The 20,386-nt window shown below is 41.2% G+C and overlaps 1 protein-coding gene across 10 annotated transcripts in view; it reads right to left on the reverse strand.

Moving 5' to 3' along the window:
- The window catches only part of ELMO1 (engulfment and cell motility 1), a 315,282-nt gene that overhangs the window by 104,648 nt on the left and 190,248 nt on the right, over positions 1 to 20,386 (reverse strand). For all 10 annotated transcript variants that reach the window (XM_065051841.1, XM_065051834.1, XM_065051836.1 and 7 more), the window contains one exon: positions 7,813 to 7,949. In XM_065051841.1, the coding sequence (XP_064907913.1) occupies positions 7,813 to 7,949 (137 nt within the window). The remainder of the gene's footprint in view (positions 1 to 7,812; positions 7,950 to 20,386) is intronic.

Genomic DNA, 20,386 nt, shown 5'->3' on the forward strand with positions numbered 1-20,386 from the left:
AGAGCAGCCATCATTTTGCCCATTCTCTACAAAGCAGCTTCAAAATCACGGCCAGTGAATCAAATAATTTTACTTTTTTCCTTGCACACTGGGGCTGGAAGTATTATTATTATTTTTTACATATTCATTTTTAATTTTTTTTAAGATGGCACTACACTAGGCACAGAATTAGCAAACTGTTCACATTGTTCTGCAGGTCTAATAAGACAAGCCATGGCTGGCCCTGCAATCAAAAAAATCCATTTGCTCACCCTTCTTCCTATTAGCATTTGAACTTCACATGTACAAAAAGTAGCAGACTGAAATCCCTGGCGAACAGAGGTAAGAGGATAATCTTATTCCCTACATAATGTCCTGTCTGCGGTCTCCTTGTCTCATGAGAAATAATATCTTTTAAAAGACAGCAAGATAGCAATCTCAATGTAAATCTGCATTGGGGCAACAGCGGTACATTTACTTAAGCACACCTAGTGAGGATCAATTAAAAAAATTTCCACTGGGACTACGCTTTCATTTAGCCCCACAGAAGAAATTTTACAGTGGGGCGGTTACCTTGAATTCCACCTACTATCATGATAAAACCAAACAAAAAAGCCCCAATTTAAGTACATCTTAGTCTGTATGGCAGCAGGGCCTGATTACCCTGAGCAGACTGTAGGTAGTTGGTCCCTATGTGACGGAAAACTGACTGATAGGCACCTATTTAAATGGACAGGCGGTGATAAAGGTTTCTAGATGCTGGAGTGTGAAGTAACTCAGTCCAGCTGTTTTACAGTCAGCATCAACTTCAAAGATCAATACTCAATGCTTTCTTCTGCTGCAATAAAACACATAGAATTATGTAAAGCATTACAAGACAAGAGATTATATTTTCAAGATTATAAGAGACAAGATTATATTTTCAAAGTCATAAACCATGCTGTCTGCTCACAAATGACTGCGAAGGACAGAATTTGTGAAGCGTCCTTTGATCATCTGTAAGATCAAAGAAAAACAAAAAGGTTTCAAACAGAATTGTTGCCACTTGCATGTCTAGCTATCCAACTGCATCTTAATTTCTCTAGAACACTCACCAGACATGAATTATGTATGTCTTAAAATGCTGTAAAGGCATAACAAAAGCTTAGCTGCCTGACTGAATTATTCTATTCAGACATCTACCAGTATATTGAGAGACTGTAAAAAAGGTTTTAGGTCTGACAGTATCATACTATCACCATAGAGATCCAAGGAGTATTTTATAATGTAAGAGTTGACAAAAGGTGTCTGTTTTAACGAATAAAAATCAGAGAGACAAATAATGAGATCACAAATGCTTCACTGAAACACCATAAAATCCTTCCAACTATGAGAAAAGTGCTGGGTTTTGGTGTTTGTTTTGTTTTGTTTGTTTGTTTGTTTTTGTTTTGTTTTGGTTCTTTTTGTTTTGTTTTTTGTTTTCTGTTTTTAAGCTTTAAAAATGAACAAACCTATATGAAATCTCCACAACATGAACTGAGGAAACACAATAACACAGTATGCCGTTTTGTCATCAAAATGAAGTTTTAATTTAATGCTTAAAAAACCCTTGAGAATCGGCAGTGAAACCTGAGGGGAAGTATTCAATCACTTCACTTCTTTCAGCACCTATCATTCTCCAGTGCAGGAGAGGAGGAAATAAATCTCTGTAAGTGCACGTAGACCTCCTACGGCCCCTCAGTGTACAAGCTATTGTGATTAATCAAAAATTTAAAATTAAACAAAAAGCTCAATTTCTTCAATTATGACTAAAGATCAAAGCAAGTGGATTTGCTTCTTAGCAGAATCTCCATGTCTCAAGACCTACCAGCCAATATACTGAGAGATTTTGGGGGAGGAAGGGAAGAAGGAAGAAAATTAATGATCCCATCAGCCAGGTGGGTAGTAAACCGCAGCAAAGTGGTGTTTCATCCATTACCATGACAAGTTATTGAAACCAAAAAATAGTATCACAAAGAGAGGATGAAAGATAATTTTTCCACAGTAACTAAGCTATTGCATCTTGGGAGACCTGCTTCTTCCTCTTCAGTCCTGCAAGTACGGGCTGAATGTTCCCTGGGTCCACATGGCCTTCGTCTGCCAAATTTTAAAAAGTAACTTTTCTTTCAAAAGAAACAAGTACCCTTTGCACACAAGAAAAATGCAGAAAGAATACTAACATGCTGCAATCACCAAAGCCTCTTACCAGGTAGGGATTTAAAATGATGTTGTTCAGTTTGGTAAAGCCATCAGCACTGGCAGCTGTCATCCACCAACCAGATGGGTAAACCTTGAGTACCACTATATAATGTATCATCCCCCACAAATCCAGAAGTGCTTCACAAGCCCACACAACAACACAGTTTGCCTCACTCACAGATCCCCCTTCAGACATTTATCAGCTGAGTAATGTGCATCACCACCACATGCCAATTGCAGTGGTTAAGAGCACAAATATCTTATGACTAAAAGAAAGGATTTAGATCAGCAGAGCACAATTACTGAACTGTTAGAAATGAGAGTTGGAACAGTTTAGTATTCCCTCCTTTTTACAAAAACAGGTACAAAATCAAGAGTGATTTCTGCAGGCAAAGATCCTGGGTTCATCTCTCATGCACAATAGTGCCACCACCAGAGCCAATTCCTGGTAGCCCGATGGCAAATGTTTCAGATTTGCCCCATGGAGCTAAAAATCACCTATGTTTTCAATGGTACATGCTGTAGGACCCATTGCCCACCTTGATGAACCTGCAAGAGCTGCTGGTTGAAGTCACAGGATTTTCAGCAACAGAAAACACAAACCACAAACTAGTCAAACCAGAGAAGAAACTACTTGATCTTCCATGAAGCTCCGTAGCAATGTCTAGCACTGAAAAGTAAATGTTTTCTTTTTAGGGTGAACTGGTCTGTTGCTAGAAACAAGGGTATTATTTCCTGAATCCCCTATGACTACTAATAATATTCCAACTCAAGTTGTGGGAATTATGTACACAAATTGCCCTTAACAAATAGATATGAGGCCCTGGACCCTGAAAATCAGGCAGAGGACAGCCAAGAAGATCCACCTGGAGAGCCTCTGGATGGACCTCATCTATAAAAAGAATTACAACTGCAGCTGTAAGAAGAAAAAAAAAGAATAGTGGTAGTAGTTGGCGACTCCCTTCTGAGGGGAACAGAGGGCCCTATATGTCGCCCAGACCCATCCCACAGGGAGGTCTGCTGCCTTCCTGGGGCTAGGGTGAGGGACATTAATAGAAGACTTCCGGAGCTAGTTCAGCCCTCAGACTACTATCCCCTGTGAGTAGTCCAAGCTGGCAGCGAGGACATCAACAGAAGTACCAAGATAACTAAAAAAGACTTTAAAGCACTAGGTTCATGGGACGGGAGCACAAGTGATATTTGCCTCAGTTCCTGTGCTATCTGGGATGGATGAGGAGCTAAATAAAGAGAGGAGTAGAAAAGCCCGTCTCATCAACAGGTGGCTTAAGGATTGGTGTCACCGTCAAAATTTTGGGTTTTTTGACCATGAGGCAAACTCCGTGGTACCTCGTCTCCTCAAATCAGATGGGCTTCATCCTTCTAGGGAGAGCAAGAGGACTATAGCCCGTAAGTTGGCAGGGCTGATCAGGAGGGCTTTAAACTAGGTTTGAAGGGGGAAGGGATTGAAACTGGGCTCTCCAAAGATCAGCCTAAGGGTGGAAAGCCCGAATTAAGAGGGAAATCAGCAGCCCACTTGAAGTGCATGTACACTAATGCACGCAGTATGGGCAACAAACAAGAGGAGCTGGAAGCCATCGTGCAGCAGGAAAGCTATGACATAGTTGCCATCACAGAAACATGGTGGGACGACTCATATGACTGGAGTGCTGCTATGTGTGGCTACAAGCTCTTCAGAAAAGATAGGCAGGTAGGAGAGGTGGAGGGGTGGCTTTATATGTTAGAGAGTCACTCGACTCTGTTAAACTTGAGGTCAGCAGTGACAAGGTTGAGTGCCTGTGGACCAGAATCAGAGGGAAGTTCAACAAGGCTGACATCCTCGTCGGTGTCTGTTACAGACCACCCAACGAGGATGATGAAGGAGATGAATTATTCTACAAGCAGCTGGCAGATGTCTCAAAATCAACGGCCCTTGTTCTTGTGGGTGACTTTAACCTGCCGGATATCTGCTGGGAGTCTAGGAAGTTCCTAGAGTGTATAGAGGACAATTTCCTTCATCAGCTGGTAAATGAGCCTACCAGGGGCAAGACCCCGCTAGACCTACTGTTTACAAACAGAGAAGGGCTGGTGGGAGATGTAGTGGTTGGAGGCCACCTGGGGCATAGCGACCATGAAATAATAGAATTTTCAATACTCAGAGATGCAGGGAGAACCATTAACAAAACCTCTACGCTGGACTTCCGGAGGGCAGATTTTTGCCTATTCAGAAGTCTAGTTCAGAGCATACCCTGGGAAACAATGCTTAAAAACAAGGGGGCCCAGGAGGGTTGGACATGCTTCAAGCAGGTGGTTTTGAGTGCACAGGAACAGGCTATACCAGTGTGCTGAAAGGCTAGCCAGCGGGGAAGACAACCGGCTTGGCTAAACAGGGAGATTCTGAATGAAATCAGAAATAAAAAGAGACTTTACCGACTGCAGAAAAAAGGGCTGGCTACTTATGAAGAATTTATGGAAATAGCTAGATCATGCAGAAAAAAAATCAGGGAAACAAAAGTGCAATTTGAAGTTAATTTGGCCAGTTCTGTCAGGGATAATAAAAAGTCCTTCTTCAAATATGTTAATAACAAAAGGAGGGGCAAGGAAAACCTCCATTCTCTGTTGGACTCTGAGGGAAATATAGTTAACAAAGATGAGGAGAAAGCTGAGGTACTTAATACCTACTTTGCCTCAGTTTTTACCAGTAAGACAGGTGGCCCTCAGGATAACTCATCTCTGGAGGTGGTTGACAGAGATGGGAAGCCAAATAGGCCCCTTGTATTCCAGGAGGAAATAGTTGGTGATTTACTGAGCCATCTGGATCCTCACAAGTCTATGGGACCAGATGAGATCCATCCTAGGGCGATGAGGGAGCTAGCAGAAGAACTTGCCAAGCCGCTCTCCATCATCTTCCAACAGTCCTGGCTCACTGAGGAGGTCCCATATGATTGGAAATTGGCCAATGTTACCCCAGTCCACAAAAAGGGCTGCAGAGCTGACCCTGGCAACTACAGGCCTGTCAGCCTGACCTCGGTGCCTGGCAGGGTTATGGAGCAGATCATCCTGAATGGAATCACACAGCACCTTCAGGATGGACAAGGGATCAGACCCAGCCAGCATGGGTTTAGGAGGGGCAGGTCCTGTCTGACCAACCTGATCTCCTTTTATGATCAGGTGACTCACCTGGTGGATGAGGGGAAAACCGTGGATGTGGTCTATCTGGACTTCAGCAAGGCCTTTGACACTGTCTCCCATAATATACGCTTGCAAAAGCTGGTAGCCCACGGCTTGGACAAGTGTACTCTACGCTGGGTTAAGAACTGGCTGGAGGGCCGGGCCCAGAGAGTGCTGGTGAATGGGGCTGCATCCAGCTGGCGGCCAGTCACTAGTGGTGTTCCCCAGGGGTCAGTGTTGGGTCCAGTCCTGTTTAACATCTTTATTGACGATTTAGATGAGGGGATTGAGACCATCATCAGCAAATTTGCTGATGACACCAAGTTGGAGGGGAGTGTCAACCTGCTGGAGGGCAGGAGGGCTCTGCAGAGGGATCTGGATAGACTGAAAAAATGGGCTGATTCCAGTGGGATGAAGTTCAATAAGGCCAAGTGCCAGGTGCTGCACTTTGGCCACAACAACCCCCTGCAGCGCTACAGGCAGGGCACAGAGTGGCTGGAGAGCAGTCAGACAGAAAGGGACCTGGGGGTACTAATTGACAGGAAGCTCAACATGAGCCAACAGTGTGCCCAGGTGGCCAAGAAGGCCAATGGTATCCTGTCCTGTATCAAAAATAGCGTGGTCAGCAGGACAAGGGAAGTGATCCTTCCCCTGTACTCTGCATTGGTGAGGCCACACCTGGAGTATTGTGTTCAGTTCTGGGCCCATCAGTTCAGGAAAGACATTGAAGTGCTGGAGTGGGTCCAGAGAAGGGCAACACGACTGGTGAAGGGACTTGAACATAAGACCTATGGGGAGAGGCTGAGGGAGCTGGGGTTGTTTAGTCTAGAGAAGAGGAGGCTTAGGGGTGACCTCATCACTCTATATAACTACCTGAAGGGAAGTTATAGCCAGGTGGGGATTGGTCTCTTCTCCCAGGCAGTTAGCAATAGGACAAGGGGGCATGGGCTTAAACTCTGCCAGGGGAAATTTAGGCTGGATATTAGAAAGAAATTCTTTACAGAGAGAGTGGTCAGGCATTGGAATGGCCTGCCCAGGGAGGTAGTGGGCTCGCCGTCCCTGGAGGTTTTTAAACTGAGATTGGACATGGCACTTAGTGCCATGATCTAGTAAACGGACTAGAGTTGGACCAAGGGTTGGACTCGATGATCTCTGAGGTCTTTTCCAACCCAGTCGATTATGTGATTCTGTGATTCTGTGAAATCCTTCTTCTAACAAGACAGAAGGCCTGTAAGTAATAGGCAGTTAATACATGTTTTTAAAAACAACCACGTATTAGTAGTAGTCTTTAAAATGTTGTTGCCTTTTTAAGCCCTTGATTTTAGGTTTCTACACTGTTCAGTGACCTTGCTATTGCTCCTTCTGCACTCCTGGACCATTAGGTAAGAGAAGCATGTCAGAAATTCTGTGAAAGAACAAGACTCTAGGTCATCTAGCTAACAGTACACGTTCTGGGCTTCCCTCCTCTCTTTTGCCAGGGCTCTGGTACGACCGGCAACTATCTCACCTAAAAGAACTCAACAAAGGGTATTCCACACTGTCCTAAAGATTCACCTTCATTCTGCAGTTGAAAATGGACATTTAGACCACTTCAGTAACAGATAGTTCCAATTAGAAGTTAGGCATGATCATTCTTACTAGCTCTCACATAACATCTGAGTCTGGTGACACAGTGCAACAGTCTCACTTTTCGTTCTTAACCAACAGCTCTGTAACCAACCTCTAGTCTCAGGGAGAGGATCAAGATCTAGTCAAAGGATCCCAACAAAGATAAGGATGCCAGCTGGCCACAAAAGCACAAGTTTGTCATTCTTACAAAATCCCAAAGATACATTTCAGCCTCCTGGTAAGTCAGACAGTTAAAACAGGATGTCTAGGGCCCTTTAACATAGACGGCTGTTTTCTCCATAGCTTTGCTCATAGGCAGGAGATTGGCTGAAACTTTCAGAATTCTGTCTTACAACCAAAAGGGTTCAATACTGAGGGTTTGTTTTGTTTTGTTTTAGCAGGCTAAACTGTACAGCACATTGTCAGGATTGTGTCCACTATTGAATATTTTATCACTCCAGTGCTCATATGAAATGAAAGGAATGTACAGAACTATCACTGCAGTACTCTCTTTGCATTATTTACAACCTTAGAAGCTGCAGCACTTCAGCATAATATTGCTAACATAAAAAGGCAGAATTTCCCCTCAAGCCAGGTTTTTAGTTTTGCAGTCTGCAGAGCAACGTGATAGAAAAAGGTCTGTGAACCACTCTTACGCCTCCCATCCCCCAATCCCACTTTCTAAATGCTGGTCCTCTGATGTGCAGAGAATCTGCACAGATGAAAACTCCACAGCACTCAGCAGAAGTGGGATCAGTAAACCTCTGTGCCTCTGGGGAAGAATACATGGCCTTGTTTCACCATCCTGCCCAGTTATTTTCACCCCACGCTTTTTCTTGCCTTGTTAAAGTCCTCTGAGGTTGCCCTCATCTCCTTCCATGTCTTGTTCAGGAGCTGAATGCAGATACAGAAGAACTCCTCAAATGATCTGTCGTGGGTGAAGAACATGGGATGGAAATCGTTGCAGGTCTCACTGGCTAAAAACAGAAAAACAAGGAAGGTGGAATAAAACATGTACAGGCAGGAGCTCAAAAAAAATAAACATAAAATGCAATCAACCACAAAATTTAGAAAACACTGTAAAGGAGAAGAATCCCAGTTCTAGTAGCAAAGGATGTCAAAACATTATCTTGAAAAGTCAGATTTGGTCAACAGTCTTAAAGATAATGAAACATTGTATAGAGCTTGTCTGCAGGAGACCAGCAGCAAGAACAAGAGGAAGCAACTACCTGTTTGCCCGAATATTCTATCAATGGGTGTTTTGTTTGTGACAAGTTTTGTTGTCCAGGCTGAGACAGAAAGACACAGGGAAGGAGCACAACTCTCCTCATCAAAACAACAGCCTTCCCCACTGCTAACAGCATGTACCATATTGCCTGCTGAGAACCAAACACCAAGTCCCATCCATCAGTCACAAAACAGTATTAGATAAATGTAGACACTGAAATGTGAAGCTCTGCTGACACAGCAGATGATCTACCATATTGTACATGGACATACCACAGTGGTAACCAGAGAAATCTAGACAGATACATAGATGAGAATGTAACCGATTAAATTTGTTCTTTGAAAATAACTGGAAACAAAAGAAATGGATCTTCTGTCATCTGTCCCTGATCTGAGAAGAAAAAACAAACAAACCAACCAACCCAAGGAAAAAAAAACAACTAAAGAAAAACCAAACCAACCCCAAACTATATACTTTTTAAACAAAGACCTGCTTTAAGGAAGGAAAAATATAAGAATACTATAATGATGTTCCCAAAAAGGAAAACTACATTTTGGCAAGACTGTTGTGAGTATCCTTGAGTGATGAACAGCTTTTAAAATACTAAGGGCTGAAGCAATGCTGACCCCTGGGCACACCCGAGCAACCTGGGAACAGAAGGGGTGTTAGCAAAGGACCAGAGAGAATCTTTAAAGGCTTTCATGACTTGAACACCCACATCAGTAGGCTGCATATTAATGTTCTTAAAAAGCAAACAGAAGTCAAGTTGACTAAACCTTTCTGCATGTACCCAGTCCTCAAATCTCTCAGGTTTGGCTTTCACCTCTGCATGAGCGCTCCTTTGGAGTTTTCTGTCAGTCACTCACATGCCCATCCAGCAGCACCTTCCCTCACTTCAGGATAAAACTGCTGCTGCTCAGCCAAGTTTCTCCTCTGCAAGAATGGCAGATTTATCAAGCATTAGGATAAATCACCCTTTTTCTTAGGCTGGATCACTGTCTGACATCTGCTTTCTCTCAGTGGAACTGGATAAATCAGAATTAAGACTCTTTGCAGGAGAGTGTGAAAGGCTCAGACAGGCTGATCCCCTGCATCAGCTGCAAACACTTGGTCCTGGTACCTCTTCTAGCCACAAAGCCACCCATTCAGCATGTTTAGTTACCACTGCTGCACCAGTAGCTCTGCCAAAGCAACGTGAGTTGTGCTTAGAATCACCTGAACCCTCAAAGAAAAGGGGATTCTGATCTTTCCCAACATTCAGTATTCCAATTATAAAGCAAAACTCTGAAGCTTAATTGTTAATTTGAAGCTTAATTCTAATATCAGATTTACGAAGATCTAATCAACTCCTCAGCTACGTAGCAAGGACGAGAGTTAATTTTGGAGCACAGGTTTCATTCTAATCAAATAAACTCCATTAGTCAAAGCAGACACTTATATTTATAAGGCACGACTCAATCCCTTTAAAAGAATAAAATGCCTCAGGCGTGATTTTCAGAGCACCTTCAGCTTCCATTAATTCCACTGGAGCTGCAAGGGCTCAGCACTTCCAATAATCAGACCTTCAGCCTGTAATAATGTCAGAGACACAACAGAACAGATTCTCAGAGGGCACTTGTCTTTAAGTCATCAAATACTATAATGATGAGAAGAAATAACACCAAGCAGAATAATGCAGCTGGTACCTACGCTGTATAAATCACAGCACGAAACAAGGCAATAACCCTCAACACACACTGGCCTTTCTGATCCTGCTCAGAGCCTGAGCTTATCACTGCTCCTGCTCATAAAAATCAATAAATCAAAATTAATGGAAAGGCTAGGGATTCTCAGAAACTTGATCTAACTCACGCTCCTTATGATAATCAGCCCCAAACCATATCTATTATGCTGGCTGTTCTGGATGCAGAATCAGAGGTGCCACTTCCTCCCATCCCCTCCTTTTTTTAGTAAGTAGGCAACATACTGCGTTTTATGCCTTTTTGGTCTGAAAACAAAAGAGTAAAAATCATTGTTATTGACATAAATGGAGAAAGTTAGGCTTATTAGAAAGTGGGATCAATGTCTTAAAGCATAACACAAACCCTAAAAAAAATTCAAAATCAAATGATAAACAACTTCATCAAAATTCCCACCAGCATCCAGACAGTAGAGGGAAAAAAAAATCCATACTTAACTTCAAGGGTACCTATTTGTATGTCTCGAAAATTCTATCCAAAATAATATGATTCAATGGAAAAATCACAAAAGAAGCACATGAGGAGTGTTTAAATTACAACATATCTACAGGCTGCAGCTCAAGTCACATGTATGTTGTGTTCAGAGTGTTTAAATACCTAATGAAAGAAAACCCTTGTCCTGATGCTTGCTTTCTCCTTTTGACAGGTAAGATGAGGATGAAGGAAAGTCAATACTGTGATACTAGTGGTTTCCAGACCAGAGTAAGATCGAGTCACAACCTGTGGTCTTACCGCATGTTCTCCAGCCCCAAGTCAGCATCTCCCATATCAGAGCACTGCCTGTCTCTGCAGAGTGGGCACATTTAGAGGCTGCTCAGTTTTACTAATTTAAAACTCCTTGGATTTATTTTGTCACTAACCTGCAATATGACTAGTTGTAAACTGAAGCAGAGGTCTGGCATTAGAATAATTTGGTTGGAGACTTTCTTCATAAAAAGAGTGCACAAAATTCCTGCCCTTAAGCCCACCACACTCTAACCTTCATTTTTAGAAGCAAGGACTAAACACATTTATAACCACACAAAAAACACACACACAGCTGCAACGCAGGGACACAAATCATCATGATTATTTAACAACATCATCAAGTTTTAATTACGCCTTTGTGAGATCACCTTCGAAAGGCAAGTCAAATATGTCTGGCCCACATAAATCAGGTGAACATCTTGTTGATTTTCCTTTCTTGGCACAATTCTCGGAGCTGTAGATCAATGTGTCACCTCTTAGGATTCAAATAGTCCTTCAAGCTTCTAGCTGATCTATAGCTGTGACTTTGAGGAAGAAGCTTAGTTCATTTCTCATCATAAACTGCACTGGCAAAAAAAGAGCTTATTTCTACATAGGTAATTATGTGGTTCATTTGGTGTATATTTTTAGTGCCTACCCAACACAATTCTGTCTGTCAGTCCATTTCCTAAATTACAACAAAGACATTCAAGCATCCATGACTCTTTGAGCAGTAAACAGATTTGATATGCTATGTTGTTCCTCTGTGAATTAGTCAAAAACAACAGGAAAAATAAAACAAATTGAGAAAGAAGAAAAAGGTTATACCTTATTTTTTCACCCATCTCTAAATACCTTTTCCCATGAGAAACAATATCATCAGGGCCAAATTTCTCCTAGCTGTAATAAGAACAGTTAGGTATTTGCATATTTGCATAAACCTGTCTTTAGAAGGGCACAGATTACACGATGATGTTCAACTTGAAATACAGCAGAAATTTAAATTTCAAAGTTGCTGTGGTTAACTGAATACAGACAATAGGGATTTCTGCATGCAAGACAGACTCCAGGAAAGGGCAAGTGCACCAGACCAGATACCAGGCTGGCATGTCACCTCACTGTCCAAACCAGTATGAACAAAAGGCCACCAGTTCAGCAGGAGCTGGCTGACAGCTGGAAGTGCTGATTACATCTTTCCCCCACCTTAAAAAGTAGGCTATTTCCATTCAGAAAGGGGACAAAAAATATTAATACAATATTTTTACCTTAGAATTTATTTTATGCAATATTTGGAAGTAACACAGAGACAACCCTCCTCTCCTCTCAAAGTTACCACAGCAGACAAATACACAGTGATAAACCTCTCTAGGCAAGGTACTGCCCTTGACCTTAAGAAACCTCTGCTTTCTTCCTGACTCTGCTAAATTGCTATATTGATACTGGATACTTGTTCCCCATCACATCTTTAAAAAGGCGCATGGTCATTCTGACCTCCATTGTGAAGTTCTTGGATCCAAGACATGAAAAGGGTCGTACTGGTGTGAAAGCAAAATAATAAAATAATAAAATAATAAATAGCCATATCTATAATGGAGAGGAACATTTAAAATTAGGAGTTGCCCAAACCATTATTTTCAAAACCCATTCACTATGCTATGGGGAGACAAGTTGAGGTGACTGAAACAGTCATTTTCTGTAAATTTAAGGCTTAGACCCATCACACTGGGAGTGCATATCAAAGGCAATTTACTAATCACAAATGAGGTACCTCATTCATGGATGTCAGCCCTGTACAACTGGTCTACAAAATACAACTAGGTCTGATTAAGTAGATAATAAATAAGAGTGGTAATGTTGCTGTTTATTCTCAAATATGTCAAGAGCAGGCAGACAGCTTAAATCAATCAAATTATTCAGTCAGCCATATAAATATGGTCAAATGGCATTAATGCTGTCACACATAAAAGGACAAACAGACACCTGTGGTGAGGACTAAGCCTCAGTGTTGGGGGTGGTATTAATGGATCCCATGCACCACGAAACTCATCAAGAACAGCGTAGTGAAATTGTGTGAGTTTTGAGATTAGAGAAGCAGTGATTCAGAGCACTAGGGAGAGCGGGGTTCAAAAACACCTCCCTGTCTGAAAGGTACCTGGAATCCATGTGATCCAGTCTTCAGAGAGATTTGCGTTTTCTTTTACTGAGCTGCTGCTTAATTCTGGGTGAGTCATTTATCCCGTCTGTTGTTTTCCCCAGTTTCACAGAATGGAGATGATAATATTTGATCAGAAGGGAGGCGGGTAGAAAGATCCATTGCCCTTCCTGAAGTGCAGCAAATCCACAAATGAAGAGTGCAATATGGACCTTGAAAATATCATCTCCATTTGGCATGGCCTCCTCTGGGATTATTGTTTGCCAGTAAAAGACGACAACCAAAGAGCAACGAATTCTCAATAGCTCTCAGGAGAAGCAGCACTGTAATTTCTACTTCTCCCTGAAGATAAGATACAGTAAAAATAACTACTGCCATGACCATTTTTGTATACGCAATCAAAAATTCTCTCAGTAACACAAGGAGTAAGTAAGGAAAAGCGCACCTAATACTGCAGAAATACAGCTATTTCCAAGTTATCTACACCACTGAGCCCTGTAGGCTACTGGCAATAATTTGAGAGAAAACCTTTGGCTACCTTTCTGGCACATTACGGGGAAACTGTAATTTAAGGCAAGGAAGGTCACTAGCAATGGCATTGCATTAATGAAGCAGTAATATCGCTGCCAATCGTGTAATTTTCTTTTGTTTGGAACAGTGCTGTTTAGAAGGTTCAACTGGTATTAGAACAAAAGCCACTCATCTTTTTTACTTTGATTGAGAAAATAAAATACAAGCAACTAAGCTTCAAGACACAGCAAAATAATGCAAAAAGCTAAGCTGTATTTGTTTAATTCCAAATCTAGGTGAATTATGTGAGGGTTTTGTTTCATCTGCTTTGAAACAGAAAGGGGATTAGGAAGCAGTGTACCACTGAATTGTGCAAGATGTGCCACTGGTTTCCCCAGGGCTGTGGGTGTCTCAGAAATGTCCTTCCACACAAGTACATCAGGAGTGAACCAAATCCAAAACTGCAGCACTGAAGTAGCATACACACAATAACTCAGGAAAGCAATGAGCTGATCACGTAAAATAGGGTAAAAATGCCCCCTCTTTGACATGGCATGTAGCATTTCTAGAGCACTGAAATTACCCAGTACTACGTAGTTACAAGACCTTCAACAACTTACCTTATTTAATGACATACTTAGTTGGAACAGAAAGAATACAAAACTGCTAAACATGCAGCAAAACTACCAACTCAGACTCCTCAGAAAGACATAAGGTAACAGCATTTCTTTGAACCCATGCTACTTCTCATCAGGGAACTATAGAGTGAAACTGGAATAAAAGTACACAGAAAAGGCTTCCTACAGTTTGTACGCTTTCCTTTTTTGAGGCTGAGAATAAATTTCACTATGCAATGAAAAACAAGGATTCCACGAAGCCTCGAGCCTGATAAGGCAGGCAGGACTAGGATTATTATGGCTCATGCAGCCCCAACCTCTTCACTAACTTACCCAGATCCACTTTGAAGGTGACTGCTGCTGTGTCAGAAACACACCTCCTCTCCCCAAGATGTCATTAAATAAAGGAACCACTGTTTATAAATCTGTCTCTCTCATTGTTCCAAATGAAAGCATTGGAAAAAGAACCTTGACTATTGAGGCACAAGTCAATAAAGTTCCACACTCATCACTACCAAAAGATCCAGGAGTTCAGCGGTGGCACCTGTGCTACATCCATAGGGAGGCGGCTGAAGAACAATATCTGGGCAGGCTCATCCTACCACATCCATAGCTGATGGTGAACTGAGAAACCAATGAAGCCAGTAGTGTCCACACAAGCAGGCTGATTTTGTAAAAATAACTCCTTTTGCAACTCTCAGTAAATATAGAGACTTCACTGCACCTCCCCTACTACGGACAGACCTGAAGACTGGACATGGTGGTCAGAAATACAAACAGAAAGCCAAAGTGCAAAGAGAGTTACTAAAAAGGCTCTTATACACAAAAAGGAAATTAATAAGAGTACAAAGAGTCGGCATCATGTTTGTAAGGGTTCCCCATCTCTTTCAAAAGCAGCCTATTTTCATTTGTGATAAAACAGGTGCCAGATATTAATAACTCCGAACTGCCTTTACAATGTGTCACAGCACTCTCTTGGGCAAACCGGAAAGTACTCACTCCGCTTCCCTTTTCACTCCTCCACTATTTTCAGTACAAAGAAAAAAAGCAGTGATCAACAACAATGTGAAAATGCAGTTTTAAAATCTGATTGATAAATCAGAGTATCATTTTCAGAGGTGAAGGAGCACTTAATTCAAATTAGTCATGCACTTCTAGGAGAAAACTCTGTGAGAGTGGAAGTGGTATGAAAAACCAAGGGCTTGTCACATCAAAAAAGAATGCCTTTTGTGAGATCTGCACAGATCTGCAGCTATGCTCTGGGATATTTACAGTATCCCTGAACAACAATATAAAATCACAGAATCATTTAGGTTGGAAAAGACCTTTAGGATCATCAGCATGTTAATCAATTAACATGAAAAATCTGCTTAGGGACTGTGAAGTCTTTATGGTCACTTCTAGTAAATATAGAATATGAAGAAATTACACATATAAAGCAGAATCTACAGAAGCTTTTTAAACAAGTAAACATACTATGCAAAACCTTCTTACAAAAGATAACACTGCTGCTCTGTCAGGTTCCTGGCACCTTGCAAAGCACACAAGACAATGATGGCTACATGAAAGCTTAACAAAAACACCCGAAATATAAAAAAGCATTTCTGACAATTTCTAAGCCCACAAACTGTCTGTCTACTTGAATTCTGACTGACACAGGTAGTGGCATTGACATAAGGCCAGCCAAGCTCAGGCCTATCAAGGGAAACACCTTATCACATCTGTTGCACATCGATACTGTAGTCCCTTCCTCGTTGCATCCTCTCTCTCCTAAGCCCTCAGAGAACCCACCCTTAACTGTATCTCCAGACAAATCAGAAAGAATTACAGTAGCAATGGGGGAGGCAGATATTCTCAGCATTTATAAAAAGCAGCATAAAGGCAGTCACACTGCATAACCACTCTTTTTAACCCTACAACACCCATTGGCAAAGTTTATTGCTACATGCTATACTCTGGCACCTGTTCTACTAACTGCTGTTGCACCGCAGACCCACAACACTGAGGGCTGGTGTCAGAAGTTCCTGAGTGCAGAGGTGGGTACTTGTTCTTTGCTTCTGCATCTCCTTGATGTCCCCTCCCATGAGTAGTAGACCCAGAAACTGCCTTTCATGGCAAGACTGCTGACTTTTCACTTCTTACTCTCTTCTAGAGAGCACCAGCTTATTTCTTATCCTTCTGAAGGGATTCTTGCTAAAAAGCATATTCTTACCCCTAATTACCCATTTTCTTTTTATTAAGAAGTTACATAGACCGCATTACAGGTCATAGCTTGTGCCTCTCCAAACACCTTCTGTGAGACACTTCATCAAGAATATACTCTGGTTACCATTTAAATACAGACCATGCTGTTTCGATTCACAAGAGAGGAGCTGTCACTGCAAATGATTTTTGCTTTAAATAGGTTGCCTAGGGCTCCATCTGTAAGCAAAACTTAAAAGGAGCCTACAAAAATCTGCAGGAAAAACACTGCAAACAGTAACCTAGGAAGTTTACAGGTTTTTTTAAGTCCCCCCCTTGCTACCTAAGCAGCTTCCGTTCCCCCTTCCCTCACACAGACCTCCTCATTAAAATCAAATATTTAAAATTACACTGTAAATTACACTGTAATGTGGCCATTGTGTAAGACAACTAGTGGAAAAAACCTTTTTTTTTGGTATTTGATATTACAAATGAGCAACAGCAGGAGAACTGCAAGGAAGAAAAGCAAATGAGCAGATGGAGAAGCCAACAAACCAGCAGTCAAGCCAGAAAGGAAAAGAATCTTCTTCCTTGAACCAAGTCATTCCCCTATTAGAAAAAAAAAGGTTACAGCTGAATTACCCAACCACAAATCCTCTGTACTTACTATTAAAGGTGTCTGTATATGAGATGCCTCCTCTGGTGCACTTTTGTGATAGGCTCTTAGGCCACCTCCAATACCCCCATGGAGGGGTATGAGGCAGGCTGGCTGCCTGATACCTCTGCCTCATCAGTCAGGCTTGCTCCTGAAGTGCAAATGCTGGGAGGGCAAATGATCAGTTGTCTAGAAAGTGAGTTCACACAGCTAAACTGACGTCCACTGCCGTCACAGAGATGGCAACAAAACAAAACCACTCTAAATTCAACCACTTGCTTTGAATCAGTCCCAGATACGCTCAAAATGCCAAACAAGGCAACAGAATGACACACGGGGAATGATGACATCAGCATCAATTAAAAAAAAAAAATGACTGCCTGTAATTAAGGTGAGGGAATTCATTGTATCACACATCCTAGAGTGACAGCAGTTTATCTTTCATTTCAGATCTGGTTCCAAACTGTGCTGAAATTACATTGCTTGCTCAAGAAACGGGAGATGCACATCTATGTTCTCCCTGGCTTCTTTGAAAACACGTGCAGTACCACCACTACTACAGCTTCATTTAGGACAAGCCACCATAGCAATGACACCTCTTCTCCCTTCTGCTTCTGCATCCCTACAAACTACCTACCTCCTTTAAAATATGTATCTTTTTACATATATGTACCAAATTGCCAAATAACTTTTTTTCTCCCATTGTGAAATTAAAACATGAGAAAAAAAAGAAACAGCTGCTGGATACAAGTTTGCACAGGTAAAATCCCGTGCAATATACCCCAGACTGGCAGCATCCTAGCATGTCTATAGCCCACCTGCTATTCTGTTCTTGGTCTGCCAGAGGCAACCAGCAGGGCTGAGCGAGGCAGCGACAACCCAGCGATCCGTGGGGAAATGCAAATCTTCTTTCTCCTCATGAACTCAGTCACTATTGGAACCCAGATGGACATGCTGTCATTAACTCACTGTGAAAACTGCATCTTAGTTATTTAACCACAAGCACCTAAATTGCTTTCTTCCTCTACAAATTGTCTTAATCTGTAAATTATGTTTTTAAACTAACTGGGCTAGAGTCCCAAAGTCAGACTGGCAGAACAAAAGTAAAACTGCTGAAGCATACTCTTTTAACATAGACCAAACTGAGTAATTGGTACTCACAAACAAGGAAAACAGTGATGTGGTAGGGTGCAAGCTGCTCAGGAAACACTGAAACGCAGTGCTTGTTAGTGTATTGTATTTATCTGAGATCACCACCATAATGCACTGCATAAGTGCCAAACATCTTCAAACACCTTTGTGAACATTAATCAATCTCTAGAAGGACATTACTTAGCATTAACTCTTCAGATGTCAAACTTAACCTCTTGAAAGGCAAGCAGAAAATCAAGTTAATTAGACCACAGGCTTAACAAGAGAAGCTATTTAAACAACACGTTTCCAAGTGGCACATTCAGCTCTTAAGCTACTGTAGTGGAGTTTTTCACTTCATACACTAATATGAACTGAGCTGTTTGATATTACAGCTGCCAGAGCATAGTTTTGGATAGGTAATCAGAAGTTATGTTTTAGAAACATTTAATTAGACTGTAATATTGCCCTACTTTATGTTATTGCTTTTCTTTATAGGCTGAAACATTAAATCAACATTTCAGCCATACCACTGTAAAAAAATAATACATTAAAACATTGTATTTTAGTCTGGGAAACAGATCTCTTGGTTAAAAGTATTTTAGAGAGTGCAAACATTTTAAAATTAATTCCTGCTCTACATTCTAGGGCATTTCCATTTCCAACATTAACAGACATATTTCATCATAACCCCAAACCATTTACATTATAAAGAAGCTTAGAGAATCACCTAGTTTAGGGATAAGTGAAGTAGGGTGAGTTCTCTCCTGATGCTGCATGGTGTAAAAAGCTCTTGAATATAAATGAAGTGAATGTGTGGGAGACTGCGAGAGCAAAGAGGCCCAGAAAACACATTAAGGCTTGCTGAGGTCACATCTTTGTGAACTATCAGAATCTGAACAATAAGGAGGAAATTTGGTCTAAACTATTGTGTCTCTGATGTTAATAACTGCACAGTATTCCCTTGTAACTTGTTTCATTACTTATCTAGTCTCTAGCTTTTTTGTTGTCGTTATTTGATACACATTTTCTCTTTTGTATTGTAAATCTGTTATTTGTTTTGTCCTTGTTGGCTACGAGAACTGAATAAAGTAATTTTTACATCATGCCTCAAGGTTCCTGAAGGCAGTTACATCTTTTCTATCACTTTATTCCATCCTGACCATGAGTAATTGTCTTAATTTTTCCTTGAGGGTCTTATTTTCCCAAGCGTATTATCATTCACTCCAGAAATAAGTCTGCATGCATGAGGATCACAGAATAGTGACATACAAACATGAAAATAATGATTTCTCAGAACAAGCTAACAAAAAAGTATAAAGCAGGCAAAAATCTTAGCTGAAATTTCTCTGTTGAACTATGACTGTACTTGAAAAAGGAGCTAAGCTAACCTGCTTAGAAATTCTCTCCTATGGCTCCCATTGCAGACACTTAGCAATTTCAGCAGGAAAAATGAAAGCCTTCTCAGACAAGACCTCTCTTTGCTTCTGCATTTCAGTTTAAAATTAGTTCTCAAAATTTAGGATTATTGCTTGGCTGCTTTTTTACAAAGCATTATCACAGTCATGTCTCAAGAGAGAATGCATAAGAGCCAACTGTACTAGCCTTGCTTTTCTTAAAATAAACTGGTTCATAACACAAGCTAAACTATATAAATTCATTTGGAAAAATACTATCATGCTCTCAGAAAGCATTCTTCAATTCTCTCTTTACTAAATCTGATCAGCTGTGACACCTGTATGCACAAGTTATTTGCTTCTATTTAAAAATTGTGAAGTAATACATCTGCAAAAGGACAGTGTTTCCCAATCCACTGTGAGAAGTTATGGAAATAACATTTCCAAACAAACCAACAAGAATCAATTGAGATTTCAGACGTTTTTTGAGAAATAGCTAAATTTCTCCATCACCAATGGGACAGATTAAAAATCTTGGTTTCAAAATCACTAAGGTAAAAGAAGAACCAGATTGGCTTTATGAGAAAAAGAAACAACCCAGTGAAACTTCAGAACAGTAGCAGAAACTTTTCTTACAGTAGATTAAAATTCAGCAGCAAGACATCTTCCACTGGAAGGAATTAAAGAGAGTCTGAATTAAAGCCACTGTAAACCTCTGGCTTCATTTTTTTTCCACAAATGGATCCCAACCTGATTCATTATGCAGAAATCTCTGTTAAGCCCAAATTGGACAGACTTAGAAGGCGAATGGACATTAGTGGCTCAGAGTAATGACTCAACTGAAAATGGAAACTCCCTGTCCCCAGGTGGGACATACTGGGCATGAGAAACTAAAACCTGGTCAGCACAAACATTTCTGCTCCTGCTGGAGATAATTTACAGCCAAACATCTCCTCGCAGGCAGTGGCAGGTCATAGCTCTGTTGTCACCAGAAAAATCACCCTCAAGTTATGCCCGTGCTGGAAGTCTTGGTGATGCATCTCACTGCACTGATGTGTGTGCATGTATCTGGCAGGGC

Source organism: Columba livia, chromosome 2 (assembly GCF_036013475.1).
Source record: "Columba livia isolate bColLiv1 breed racing homer chromosome 2, bColLiv1.pat.W.v2, whole genome shotgun sequence".
NCBI classification, from domain to species: Eukaryota; Metazoa; Chordata; class Aves; order Columbiformes; family Columbidae; genus Columba; species Columba livia.